The 13,730-nt window shown below is 33.5% G+C and overlaps 1 protein-coding gene across 1 annotated transcript in view; it reads right to left on the reverse strand.

The window, feature by feature from the left end:
• Positions 1 to 13,730, reverse strand: part of LOC107733024 (igLON family member 5-like) — a 42,055-nt gene that overhangs the window by 7,688 nt on the left and 20,637 nt on the right. Inside the window, exons 5-7 of the mRNA XM_016544533.1 lie at positions 8,711 to 8,842; positions 7,298 to 7,418; positions 7,038 to 7,189 (exon numbers count right to left, since the gene is read on the reverse strand). Of these exons, the coding sequence (XP_016400019.1) occupies positions 7,038 to 7,189; positions 7,298 to 7,418; positions 8,711 to 8,842 (405 nt within the window). The remainder of the gene's footprint in view (positions 1 to 7,037; positions 7,190 to 7,297; positions 7,419 to 8,710; positions 8,843 to 13,730) is intronic.

Genomic DNA, 13,730 nt, shown 5'->3' on the forward strand with positions numbered 1-13,730 from the left:
TATTGTTTATAAATATTTAAGTCTATGTGCACCATTTGTCACATAGGTTTGTGTCATCAATTATAAACATTTAATATATTTAAATATTTAAATAAATAAATACTTAAAAATATTTCTAAAATAAATGAATAAAATAAATGTATATTTATAAAAAATGACTGATACATATTTGTTTTTAAAGTATGATTTAATAATAATAATAACAATAATAATAATAATAATAGATCAAATACATTTAAAAAAAAAAATATTTATTACTATTCTGTAGTCTATGTGTGCCATTTGACACAAATTAATACAGGAAAAATAGAATGCAAGTAATGTACTATTTAAAATGAATTTTGCTATGCAATGTTATTTTTGAGCATACAAATCTAATTCTTTTAATTATATTTTTTGTCTTAATTATAAAATAAGAAAAATATATGCAAATAAATAAAAAATAAAAAGATTGAAAATTATGAATAATAAAAAAAAATGTTTGCTGTTTTTTACTTTTTGCAGTAAACAATTTTAGAGCATAATTTTGATAAATATGAGATATATGTAAAATATTGGCAAAGGGCTGAAAAATACTGAGTTTTTTATATATATATATTTTTTCACTATAGGGCTCTATCACACAGCCCTAGTTTTGAAAGAACAATAGAGGTTTGAAAGTTTTGTTCATTGATTTATGCCAAAATAAGAAGCATCTGCACAATACTGGAAAACTGGAACAAACAAAAGATGAAAGCATCACATCTGTACAAACTCTGAGTTGTGTAGCACTACATGCTCAATCACTCAATGTTTTGGCTCTTTCTCATAAATCCTGGCTTTGCCGTGACCTGTTCCTCCTCTTCTCTGGGTTTTGCTTGCTAAGATCTCTGCATTGAGCATTCCAGCAGCAAACTTTTCCACTGAGAGCTCTGCCGCCCGCTCACTTAGACAGGTCCAGAACGATAGGTGAAGGAATAATAAAAATAAATTTTGCTATGTTTTACTATTATTGTGCATACAAGTCTCATTCTTTTAAAATTACAAAATAACATGAAAATAAATATGATTGAATAATATACAAAATATAAAATGCAAATGAAAATTAAAAATAAAAATAAAGACAAATAATATACAGAAATGTAATATCACATTTAATAGAGCACAATAAATATGGTTGAGCTAATTTACGGACCTCATAGATTAGATTGATAGAAGTAATGAGGTATAAGTACACAACACAATGTCTGAATGGAAATCAAACAACACTACATGAAATACTAACGCTGATCATTTCTGCAATGATTGCAGTGGCAGAACTGACATACACGCCACACTAATTGGTTGTTTATATATTGTGTGGTTAATTTGGCTATAGATATACAGTACAGTTTGAAAACATTTCATCATTAAGTATGTAATCAGGATCTAGGACCAGGATCTAATTGCTACAGAAAATGAGTAAACCACTGTGGTAAATTAGCCTCAACAAAGAAAGAGGCTTAAATTAATGAAATATTCACTAGCAGTTGTTTCATATGTTCATTTGCTAACCAGCAGCAGTTTCCTCCTGCCTGCAGGAAACCTTCCTCTTTCTCTACAACCGTTCACTTTCCCTGAAATCACCCAGAATAAGTGATTAAAAACTTCATCTCCTGTTGAGCAAAACCGCTTAAACCAGATTAATGTGGTCTGCTGGTCGCTGGTCAGCCAAGGCTGGTTTTAATTGATAGTTTTGATAGTTTTCAGTTCTGCCTGGAAAAAATGTCCAACAAAAACAGAAAACCACCGTGGGCTGGTTTAAATAGTTTGTTTTCAACATTATGGAGACATTTCTTTTTGGGTGAACAGCTATAAACTGAAGCTAAAACTAAAACAAACAAAAAAAATCACTTGAAATAAAATAAAAATAAACTGAAAAGAAAAAAAAAAGTTTTTATTTCAGCTAGTTTCAGCAACATTTCTCATTCTATCTATCTATCTATCTATCTATCTATCCATCCATCCATCCATCTATATTTAAAACTTTAATCTTTAAAAATGAAAACAAAAGAAAATAAAAATAAAAACTGCTTCATAATATTATGATATAATATAATAAAATGTATGTTTTACTTGACTGACAATAATGAACTGAAATAAAATATAAAAACTTTTTATTTCAGCTAATTTCAGCAACATTTCTCATTTTATTTTAGTTAAACTTGATGTACTAAAATACATAAAACTGAAATAAAATGTAATACATACACAAAAACAAAAAATGACAAAACACACAACAAAATTATGAAAAACTACATTTTAAATTAAAAACTTTAAACTATAAATGAAAACAAAAAATATAAAAATAAAAAAATTCTTCAAAATATAAAAATAATATAAATACATTATATTAATAATATCATATCATATCATAGAATAGAATATATAAAAAATTATAATAATTTTAATAAAAGACTATAATAGTATCTCAATGATACTAAAATAACACTGGGGTGAAACGTACAAAACCAGTCAAGAATATGATAAAGTCATAATTGCTGTTACGTACAGCAGCTGACTTTGTGCTGCTTCTTTTGTTTTTGTGCTTAACAGCACCTTCATAGGTTGTGTTTAGGGTCAGAAAGAGCGGGACCCTCAAATCGAGTGAAGCTGCCTGTTCTCAAGAGGAACTGAAACATAATTTATCACCAAAGACTATAAATTCGGAAGTTTAAAGGCCTTTTTCAATAGGAAATGCATCAACAGAATAGAAATCTACACTTAAATATTTTAATACAGCAATTATGCAACTTACTGGCTGACTGAATTTTGCATATGTAAAATGAAGCATTGTGTTCCTGGGAGATTTGTTTGATTGTAAAAGATTTTTTCTTTATTTTTTACCCATACGGAAATGTAATAAATGATATATATTGTCTTACATCAAGAGTGATTTCCATATATATTACCTATAGGTGATATATAATTTTCACATTTTCACATATGTACATTCTCTGGGTAGATGAAGATAAAAGTTTATAACATATGGAATCCCCACAGTAAAATTTGTGTATGTCTATTTGTTAATAATATTTATATGATGATTTTAAATGGCATTTTATGTAGCAACCATATATGTAAAAAATATATATGCAACTTTATTAACACATCAATCATATATATATACAAAAATCTGTATGTTAATATGTTTTAATATATAAAAAATCATGTCTATCTTTTATATTTACTTATATAATATCAACATGTATTGACTGGTTTTAGGATGGATATCATGTACACACACACACACATACATGGTTGTTTATATATTGTGTGGTTAATTTGGCTATAGATATACAGTACAGTTTGAAAACATTTCATCATTAAGTATGTAATCAGGATCTAGGACCAGGATCTAATTGCTACAGAAAATGAGTAAACCACTGTGGTAAATTAGCCTCAACAAAGAAAGAGGCTTAAATTAATGAAATATTCACTAGCAGTTGTTTCATATGTTCATTTGCTAACCAGCAGCAGTTTCCTCCTGCCTGCAGGAAACCTTCCTCTTTCTCTACAACCGTTCACTTTCCCTGAAATCACCCAGAATAAGTGATTAAAAACTTCATCTCCTGTTGAGCAAAACCGCTTAAACCAGATTAATGTGGTCTGCTGGTCGCTGGTCAGCCAAGGCTGGTTTTAATTGATAGTTTTGATAGTTTTCAGTTCTGCCTGGAAAAAATGTCCAACAAAAACAGAAAACCACCGTGGGCTGGTTTAAATAGTTTGTTTTCAACATTATGGAGACATTTCTTTTTGGGTGAACAGCTATAAACTGAAGCTAAAACTAAAACAAACAAAAAAAATCACTTGAAATAAAATAAAAATAAACTGAAAAGAAAAAAAAAAGTTTTTATTTCAGCTAGTTTCAGCAACATTTCTCATTCTATCTATCTATCTATCTATCTATCTATCCATCCATCCATCCATCTATATTTAAAACTTTAATCTTTAAAAATGAAAACAAAAGAAAATAAAAATAAAAACTGCTTCATAATATTATGATATAATATAATAAAATGTATGTTTTACTTGACATAAAATAATGAACTGAAATAAAATATAAAAACTTTTTATTTCAGCTAATTTCAGCAACATTTCTCATTTTATTTTAGTTAAACTTGATGTACTAAAATACATAAAACTGAAATAAAATGTAATACATACACAAAAACAAAAAATGACAAAACACACAACAAAATTATGAAAAACTACATTTTAAATTAAAAACTTTAAACTATAAATGAAAACAAAAAATATAAAAATAAAAAAATTCTTCAAAATATAAAAATAATATAAATACATTATATTAATAATATCATATCATATCATAGAATAGAATATATAAAAAATTATAATAATTTTAATAAAAGACTATAATAGTATCTCAATGATACTAAAATAACACTGGGGTGAAACGTACAAAACCAGTCAAGAATATGATAAAGTCATAATTCATCCCCAAGATTATTTTTTCTTCATTATGACAAATTTTATTACAATTAGTGCACATTTACACACAAATTGCCAATATCATAATTCTACCATTACTCTGGTGTTAGTACATCGTGGTACTGTCTAAAATTTATGCTCATTTAAACAGAAATATCTTCTAGACCACTAGAGTAATGAGAATCACCATTGTGAATAATGGGAGTTATGAAGAAAACGCAAGAGAAAAGCATTACAGTAATGAGAACTTTCAGAGGAAAATATGCTTAACTGTCATGAAAATAATACATATGCAGAACAAAAATCTTAACAGGCTTCATTTTCTTTATGCACAATATAGTTTCTTATTTCTTCCTTTGGATCTTAGGATGAAAAAACAAGCTGCTCGATTAATGCCGCAAGTGGTAGTGCATTAAACAAATAGTCTCTCTGTCTATAAAAAAATAATATAATAATATATATTATTTAGAAAACACAAGCGAAAAAACTCTAGTACAAGGAAATCTGTAGTGCTGATGTGATTTGTTATCGTGCCCTTGTTTCATTCAGCCCTGGATTTTTAAAAATCCCTGAGGTTTTTCTTCAATAAAGCAGAGCTATAAGAGATTAACTATTTTCAGACATTTTACAGTCAGTAAAGGCTCAGAGCACATTTTCCACAGCAGAACATGTTTTATAGGAATCCTCTATTTCTCAAGACACAGATGTCCTGTAGTGGAAAAAAGATTTGCTGTAGCAAAAGTTTAATTCAGTTAACAAAAAATTTGGGCGCAACAAACTTGAACAAACTCCCTTCAAGTTGTGTTAGAGTGATCGTTATTAATTTTAAATTGTGAACGTTCGCCTCAGTGCATATTTTGTGTACTGAGGAATAGCATTTCCCATCATTCTCCATCCCAGCTAACAGGGAACAATCTCAGAACTCTGGCGAATGTTCTGGAAAAGTTCTCTCAAAGTTATGAACAAATGTTCTTCTTGTAACATTAATAGAACATTCGTTCAAAGTTGTCTGCTTTAATAACAAAAATTTAATTGTTACATTGTTCATGTAAAATTTTTTTCAACGTTATGACTACTTGTTTCTACGGAGCCTCGTACATGGCATGCAGGAAAAAAATAGTAGGCTAAATCGTGCGCACGATTTACTATTTCGTTCCCTCGATTTGCTAAGTCGTGCACACGATTTATAAATTGAGAGAACGAATGAGTAAATTGTGCGCACGATTTAGCAAATCGAGGGAACGAATTAGCAAATTCGAGGGAACGAAATAGTAATCGTGTGCACGTTTTGGTACATCGAGGGAATGAATTAGAAAATCGTGCACAGGATTTATTTATTTTTTCTTGCATGTCATGTGCAGGGCTCCGTATGTTTCAGAATGTTCAGAGTACATTCAAAAGAAACGGTTCCTTAACGTTTTCGTATAACCTTGAATGCGAACGTTAGAGAAAACATTAAGGGAACGTTCCATTTTATAATTTTGCAAACGTTATGGGAATATTACTTTTGAATGTTGTCTAAACATTCTGAAACAAGGAGTAAGGAATAACGTTTAAATATATGTTCTATGAATGCTTTGCTAATGTTCCCATTAAGTTATGAAAAGGTTATTTTTTATGTTTTTTAACATTCAAAATATCCAATTTTTTAAATGGTTTAAAAAGGTTATTTTTGAATGTTCTCTGAAAAAACATTTTCGTAAATTAATGGAAACATTGTGTTCTTAGAATTAAAAAAAAATGTTATTACTTACTAAATGTTTCAGAATGTTTAGAGAACATTCAAAAGTAACGTTCCCATAATGTTTTCAAAATTATAAAACGCAATGTTCGCATGAAGTTATGAAAATTTTCTTTTATACCATTTCAGAGAACAGTCAAAAATAACCTTTGTTCTTGGTTATGCAAGCATTTGAAATGGTATAAAAGAAAATTTTCATAACTTCATGCGAACATTAGCAAAACATTCTTGGGACAGACAATGCTGGGACAGTAACATGAGAATGTTCAAATACAAGATAAAGCATGAATTTCACACTTAATGCACATCCTTGGTCTTTGTTTCTGATGCGGTGTGTTAAACAAGCTTCCTGGTTTTATCAACAAGAAAAAAAAAGTATGAAATTGTGTCACATATTCACAATTAAAATAAATTCAGAAACTTCTGAGCTTATGCATGTGAATTATCCCAGCAAGGCAGCAGTCATGCATATTATCTATGCATGTCAAAAGTCACCAACTCTTTCAAATGATTCACGCTGCAACTGGAGTTTGTTCAAGTTATGCATTATTAAAAAGGCTATGCACTTTGCTGAGCATACAGTACTAGACCATTTGCTTTCAAGTACCATCAACGGAGACACATCGCTATTATCCGTCTACGGTGAAGCTCTATGTGAAAACTAGCCTCGGGGAGCGAGAAATGCACGTTCACTTATTTTGTACAGTGGAAAGTCACTTCCTGCAGGGTGTTTATTTATCCTTGACTTTATGCCTTTGTAGATTTACGAATGTTTTGAGAGCACAAAAGCGAGCGCTGCAGAGTTGGAGTGGAATAAGGTACTCACTGAAGAGTAACATGCTGGCATTGGAAGCCCCGAGGCGGTTGGAGGCGAAACAGGTGTAGTTGCCAAAGTGTTTTTCTGTAACGTTGGTGAAGAGCAGCAGGGAACGTGTCTTTTCGTTTTTAATCTTCAGCGTGTTATCACTCTCTACCGGCCTGAGAAAGAAGTAATACGTCAGATCATACGTTAGGGTAGGTGAGTTGTCACGTAAACCCGGTATGTGCTACTTCCCATGATTCACAGCATCTGTTTCGCTCGCTTACCTTCGGTCATCCCGATACCATTCAAAGGACGCGGTGGGCACTGCCATAGCTTCACAGCGTAAGATTGCAGTTTTTCCCAGCTGGGCAGGCATGTTCTTTACTTCTGTGATTACTGGTGGATCTAAAGACCAAACAGACAGTGTACTGAAGTTAAAGGGGTCATATGATGTTGCTAAAAAGAACATTATTTTGTGTATTTGGTGTAATGAAATGTGTGTATGCGTTTTAAGGTTAAAAAAACACATTATTGTCCACATACTGTACATTATTGTTTCTCCTCTATGCCCCGCCTTTCTGAACGCGTCGATTTTTACAAAGCTCATCGGTCTGAAAAGCGAGGTCTGCTGTGATTGGCCAGCTATCCAGTGCATTATGATTGGCCGAATACCTCAAGCGTGAGATATATATATATATATATATATTTATTTATTTATTTATAATAATTATAAATAATTTCTATAAGATTTAACAAGTGTTAGGCTTAATAAGAAAAAAAAATTATCAGTGGGGTCAAAAAATAAAATTGATTTCGAATATATTCTTTTATTATCTTACATAATTTTGTTTCTCAAGTGAATTCTGAAGGATGTTTAGATATTTTACTGGAAAGCAAGACAAAATACAGATTAATAAGAATAAGACTAAGATGATTTGCATTATAAGAGGATATATGTGTCATGATGATGAAATATACTATTGTTCAAAAGTTTGGGGTCAGTGAGTCTACAAAGGCTGCATTTATTTGAAAAAAAATACAGTAGAAATTGTGAAATATTATTACAATTGAAAATAACTGTTTTCTATGTGAATATCTGTTAAAATGTAATTTATTTCTGTGATCAAAGCTGAATTTTCAGCATCATTACTCCAGTCTTCAGTGTCACATAATCTTTCAGAAATCATTCTAATATCCTTTATATTTTTGTGGAAAACGTGAAAAAAATGGGCCTTTTGTTGAATAGAAAGTTCAAAAGAAGAACATAATTTATTTGAAATATAAATATTTTGAAACATTATAAATCTCTTTACTGTCACTTTTGATCAATTAAATGTGTCCTTGTTGAAAAAAACATCTTACTGACACCAAACGTTTGGTAGTCAACTGTATGTATTTACATATTTGAAGGTCTACCTGAAACTGAATGATTTTTGTTGTCAAATGTAATGAAGTTTCTACAGTACTCAAGAACAGAATACTTAAATACAATAATGAAGTACAATTACTCAAGTTCTTTAAACTCTGTGGAGTCGAGAGGAGATGATGAAAAGATAAAGAGTTTAATTCTATAGGCAGCTGATCGCAATCCAATTTTTATTTCAATTACTCAATCACAGAGTGTTCTGAAACACTTCCACTGATCTCATTAGGATGTCAATGTGAGTTGCTGACAGGAGCAGAGCGGCTCGACTTACAGTTGACTGTGACCTTGACGCGGCGCGTGTCTGGCGGCGCCACGCCGTTGTTGGTGATGCATTCAAATTCCTCCGCCTGATGCCGCTTGATTTCTGTGATTTCCAGAAATTCGCCTTCACTCATGAGACCATCTGTGAAGACAAAAGACGAGAGGGTGATTGAATACCGGCGCCGTGGCACACAATGTCATACGTGAGTGTAATTGGGTTGGTAGGTGTTCCAGAAGCAGCAGCATTGTTCCACACTGTCATATTAAACAAAAAAAGGCCTAAGGACACGGCAGCAGGAACCACGGGACCGACTCTCCTTATTCATCATGTAGCAGACACTTTTTATTCGATCTGACTTTCGGTCGGTGGACCACAAGGGACGGTCCTGCTGGAGTAACCGGCTGTTGAATGTCACAAGGGACGGTCCTGCTGGAGTAACCGGCTGTTGAATGTCTTGCCCTGGAGCGCAATGGTGGATTGGGAATTGACTGATCTTTAACCACTACACTACCTGCTCTACAGCATTGTTCCACACTGTCATATTAAACAAAAAAAGGCCTAAGGACATGGCAGCAGGAACCATGGGACCGACTCTCCTTATTCATCATGTAGCAGACACTTTTTATCCGATCTGACTTTCGGTCGGTGGACCACAAGGGACGGTCCTGCTGGAGTAACCGGCTGTTGAATGTCACAAGGGACGGTCCTGCTGGAGTAACCGGCTGTTGAATGTCTTGCCCTGGAGCGCAATGGTGACATGGGAATTGACTGATCTTTAACCACTACACTACCTGCTCTACAACGACTAAACAATTTAACCACTTTTAAATTTCACCCAATGCCTAAAAGTTTATTTCAACAGAGTTCAAGGAGAAAAGTGTGTCATTTCTGAACCACTGCTGGCACTGAACGGAACTGCAATCTGTTTGTTTTCTCACAGTTTATTCACATTATTTAGTAAACACTTTTACACGTTCTATCTATATGCTTTATTTCTAAGCAACTGTCTAGCAACTGCTTAGTAACCACTTTAGCAACAGCCTTCAAACCAGATGGAACTTCTTAGCAACTGCCTATCAACTCCCTAGCAACAACTCAGAACCTAGCAACCACTCAAAACACCTTAACAACAGCCTATAAACCAGTTAGAACTTTAGTAACCACCTAGCAACTCCCTAGAAACAACATTTTAGCAGCTATTTAAAACACCTTAGCAACAGCTTACATACCAGTTAGAACTTCTTAGCAACTCCCTAGCAACAACTCAGAACCTAGCAACCACACAAAACACCTTAGCAACAGCCTATAAACCAGTTAGAACTTTTTAGCAACTGCCAAGCACCTGTATAGCAACTCCCTAACAACAATTTTAGACCTAGCAACATCCTAGCAACCACTTGAAACACCTTTGCAACAGCCTACAAAAACCACTTTACATTTACATTTATTCAAATTATTTAGTATATATAATATATATAGTGTTTACATTTGCAAGTTGCTATGGATAAAAGTGACTTACAATTGAGGAACATAACTTAGTAACCACCTAGCAACAGAAGATTGTCTTTGTCTGTCTATCTATATGCTCCCTTTCAAAGCAATGGCCTAGCAACTGTTCAGTAGCCATTTACAACACCTTAGCAAAAGCCTACAAACTTCTTAGCAACTGCCTAGCAGCTCCCTAACAACAACCCAGAACCTAGCAACATCCTAGCAACCACTCAAAACATCACGTCACAGTCATAATCACTTTTAATAAAATTAAGTCACACAGTTACTTACAAATGATAACATACACTTTGTAACCACCTAACAACTACTTAGAACCCCTTAGCAACCACCTAGCAACTATTTAGCAATCACACTGAACAGAAGATTGTCTTTATTTATATGTGTTCTCTTTCTAAGCATTGCCCTAGCAACATCCTAGCAACCAATCAAAACACCTTAGCAACAATTTAGAACCTAGCAACATCCTAGCAACCACTCAAAACATCTTTGCCTCAGTCAAAGTGAACAATCAAAATCATTATGAATAAAAGTCACAAAGTGACTTAGAAATGTGGTACTTAGTAACAACCTGGCAACTACTTAGAAAACCTTAGCAACTACCTAGCAACTACTTAGCAATCACATTGAACAGAAGATTGTCTTTGTCTTTCTACATGCCTTCTCTTTCTAATGCCCTGGCAATATCCTAGCAACCAAGCAAAACACCTTAGCAACCACCTAGCAACTATTTACAACACCTTAGCAACCACCTAGCAATGTCTTAATCACATTGAACAGAAGATTGTCTTTCTGTCTATATGTGGTTTCTTTGCAACTGCTTAGTAACCACTCAGAGCATCTTAGCAACAAATCAGAAAACACATTAGAAAATGTGCACCCTAGCAACCCCTCAAAATACCTTAACAACTACCTAGCAATTGAACACAAAACTACAGCAACCACATATCAATGCAGAGCCTATATAAAGGCTGCTGTCAAACAGCACACGCCTTATATAACCTTCACACTTCACATCTCTCCTCAAACTACACTTATATAAACTTCAGACTTCAAACCCAAATTCATGCAATGAACTTTCCTTTCCTAGTTATGTTTGCAGTTCTGTTTGGTGCTTCCAGTGGAGCAGAAACCACATACTTCACCTTGATTAAAATTAATTTCAACAGGATAAAATTTATTTATTTAACAAGAGCAGAGGCGAGTGACAAACGGTCCACGGAATAAACTGAAAGGCTTTGATAAGAAACATGAGTCTGTGTCGCTCTCAGATAAACATCACAGAACGTGTGTTGGGTAATGCGTTACTGAGCTTTATTTACTGGCCATTGTGAACTACAAAAAGACTGTCTCGCACCTCTAAGGCACTTCTTTCCCTTTAGCGAGACGAAACTGACAACAACACAAATCTTTTGTAACAAGGACAAGGTTGGATTTGCCTCTGTGTGATGAAAGTGGCTGTTATTAGTACAACAACGACAGCGAGAACAGATACATCTGGAAGCTTGTTTCTGCCACAGAATAAAAAATAAAAAGGGAACCGCGACTTTTTATCTCACAACTCTGACTTTTTTTCTTGCAATTGCAAGTTTACATCTTGCAATTCTGACTGATATAAACCTGCAGTTGTGAGTTACAAAGTCAGAATTGCAAGAAATAAACTCGCAACTGCGAGAAAGTCAGAATTGCAAGATTGACTTTTTCCTCAGAATTGCGAATTTGTTTCTCACAATTTCGACTTTACAGTATGCAATTGTGAGAGAAAATTTTAAGCTGACTTTTTTTCTTCAGAGTTGGACTTTATAACTCAATAAACTTAAACTTATAAATTAACAATAAACGTGTAACTTAATAAACTCTCAATTGCAAGAAAAAAGTCAGAATTGCGGGATATAAACTCGCAACTGTGGGAAAAAAAATTCAGAATTGTGAGATATAAACACGCAATTGTGAGAAAAAAGTCAGAATTCCTAGATATAAACTCACAATTGCATGAACAAATACAGAATTGTGGGATATAAACTCACAATTGTGGGAAGAAATTCAGAATTTTGGGAAAATAAACTTTTAAAAAAGTCAGAATCGAAAAAAGTCAGAATCGCAAGATACAGTGGGTACGGAAAGTATTCAGACCCCCTTAAATTTTTCACTCTTTGTTATATTGCAGCCATTTGCTAAAATCATTTAAGTTAATTTTTTTCCCTCATTAATGTACACACAGCACAAGAAATTCAGAATTTTGGGAAAATAAACTTTAAAAAAAGTCAGAATCGAAAAAAGTCAGAATCGCAAGATATACTATAAACTCGCAACTGCGAGAAAAAAAGTCAGAATTGCGAGATATAAACAATTGTGGGAAAAAAAATTCAGAATTGTGAGATATAAACACGCAACTGTGAGAAAAAAAAGTCAGAATTGCGAGATATAAACTCACAATTGCGTGAACAAATACAGAATTGTGGGATACAAACTCACAATTGTGGGTAAAAATTCAGAATTTCGGGTAAATAAACTTGCAACTGCGAGAAAAAAGTCAGAATTGCAAGATATACTGTAAACTCACAATTGTGGGGAAAAGGTCAGTATTGTGAGATATAAACTCGCAATTGCAAGAAAAAAAAAAATCAGAATTACGAGTTTATATCTCACAATTCCAAGGTTATATCTTGCAATTCTGGCATAACTCGCAATTCTGACTTTTCTTTTCAGAACTGTGATTTTATATCCCTCAATTCTGACTTCTTTATTTGTAAGAAAATTGTGAGATAAAGTCGCAATTATCTTTTAACATTTTTTTATCCCGTGGTGGAAATGAGCTTCTATAGATTCACGCTTGCTTTCTTGTGAAACCATTTTCATCTACAACAGTTAGAAAAGGCACACAAAAACCTCAGTGTCAACCAGAATAATCCACTTCTTAGTAGTTTCTCTCTGGCTTCAGCCAGTGGAGAGATGGAAAACACAAAGGCAACCACACACCTTTATTCCACAAATTCGGCAGGATTCCGGAGGATTATTAGCACAGCTACTGAACTGGAGAGGATTATTTGCAGCTGGCGACGCCACCGACTGAGCGCACGCTAGGGTTTACAACAGTGTTATTCACTCATTCCATTAGTGTAATAAATATTGTTCCCCCATGACATCTTCGTCAGGCCGTCTGAGCACCCGTTTCAATCCGATGGGGGGGAAAAACATCATCTTATCCTGACAAAGAGGGTTTACAGGTAAAGAGACTGGAACGTCTCGCACACTTCGAGCTGAGATGCTTAGTAAAGTAGACAGTATTTGTATTTAGCGCATTCCCATGTGGCTAGACGCATTTGTGCGCCGCTGCAGCTGGAAAATATCAGCGAAATGACAAAATCAGCTTTAGAAACACTTAGAATGGCTGGATGAAAACAAATCAAAAAGGGATGCCTACTAAATCTAGATAAAAAAAAACACACGGTCATGGGGTCAAGTATCTATCTATCTATCTATCTATCTATCTATCTATCTATCTATCTATCTATCTATC

The sequence above is a fragment of the Sinocyclocheilus rhinocerous genome, unplaced genomic scaffold, assembly GCF_001515625.1.
Source record: "Sinocyclocheilus rhinocerous isolate Xijiao unplaced genomic scaffold, SAMN03320098_v1.1 scaffold3174, whole genome shotgun sequence".
NCBI lineage: Eukaryota > Metazoa > Chordata > Actinopteri > Cypriniformes > Cyprinidae > Sinocyclocheilus > Sinocyclocheilus rhinocerous.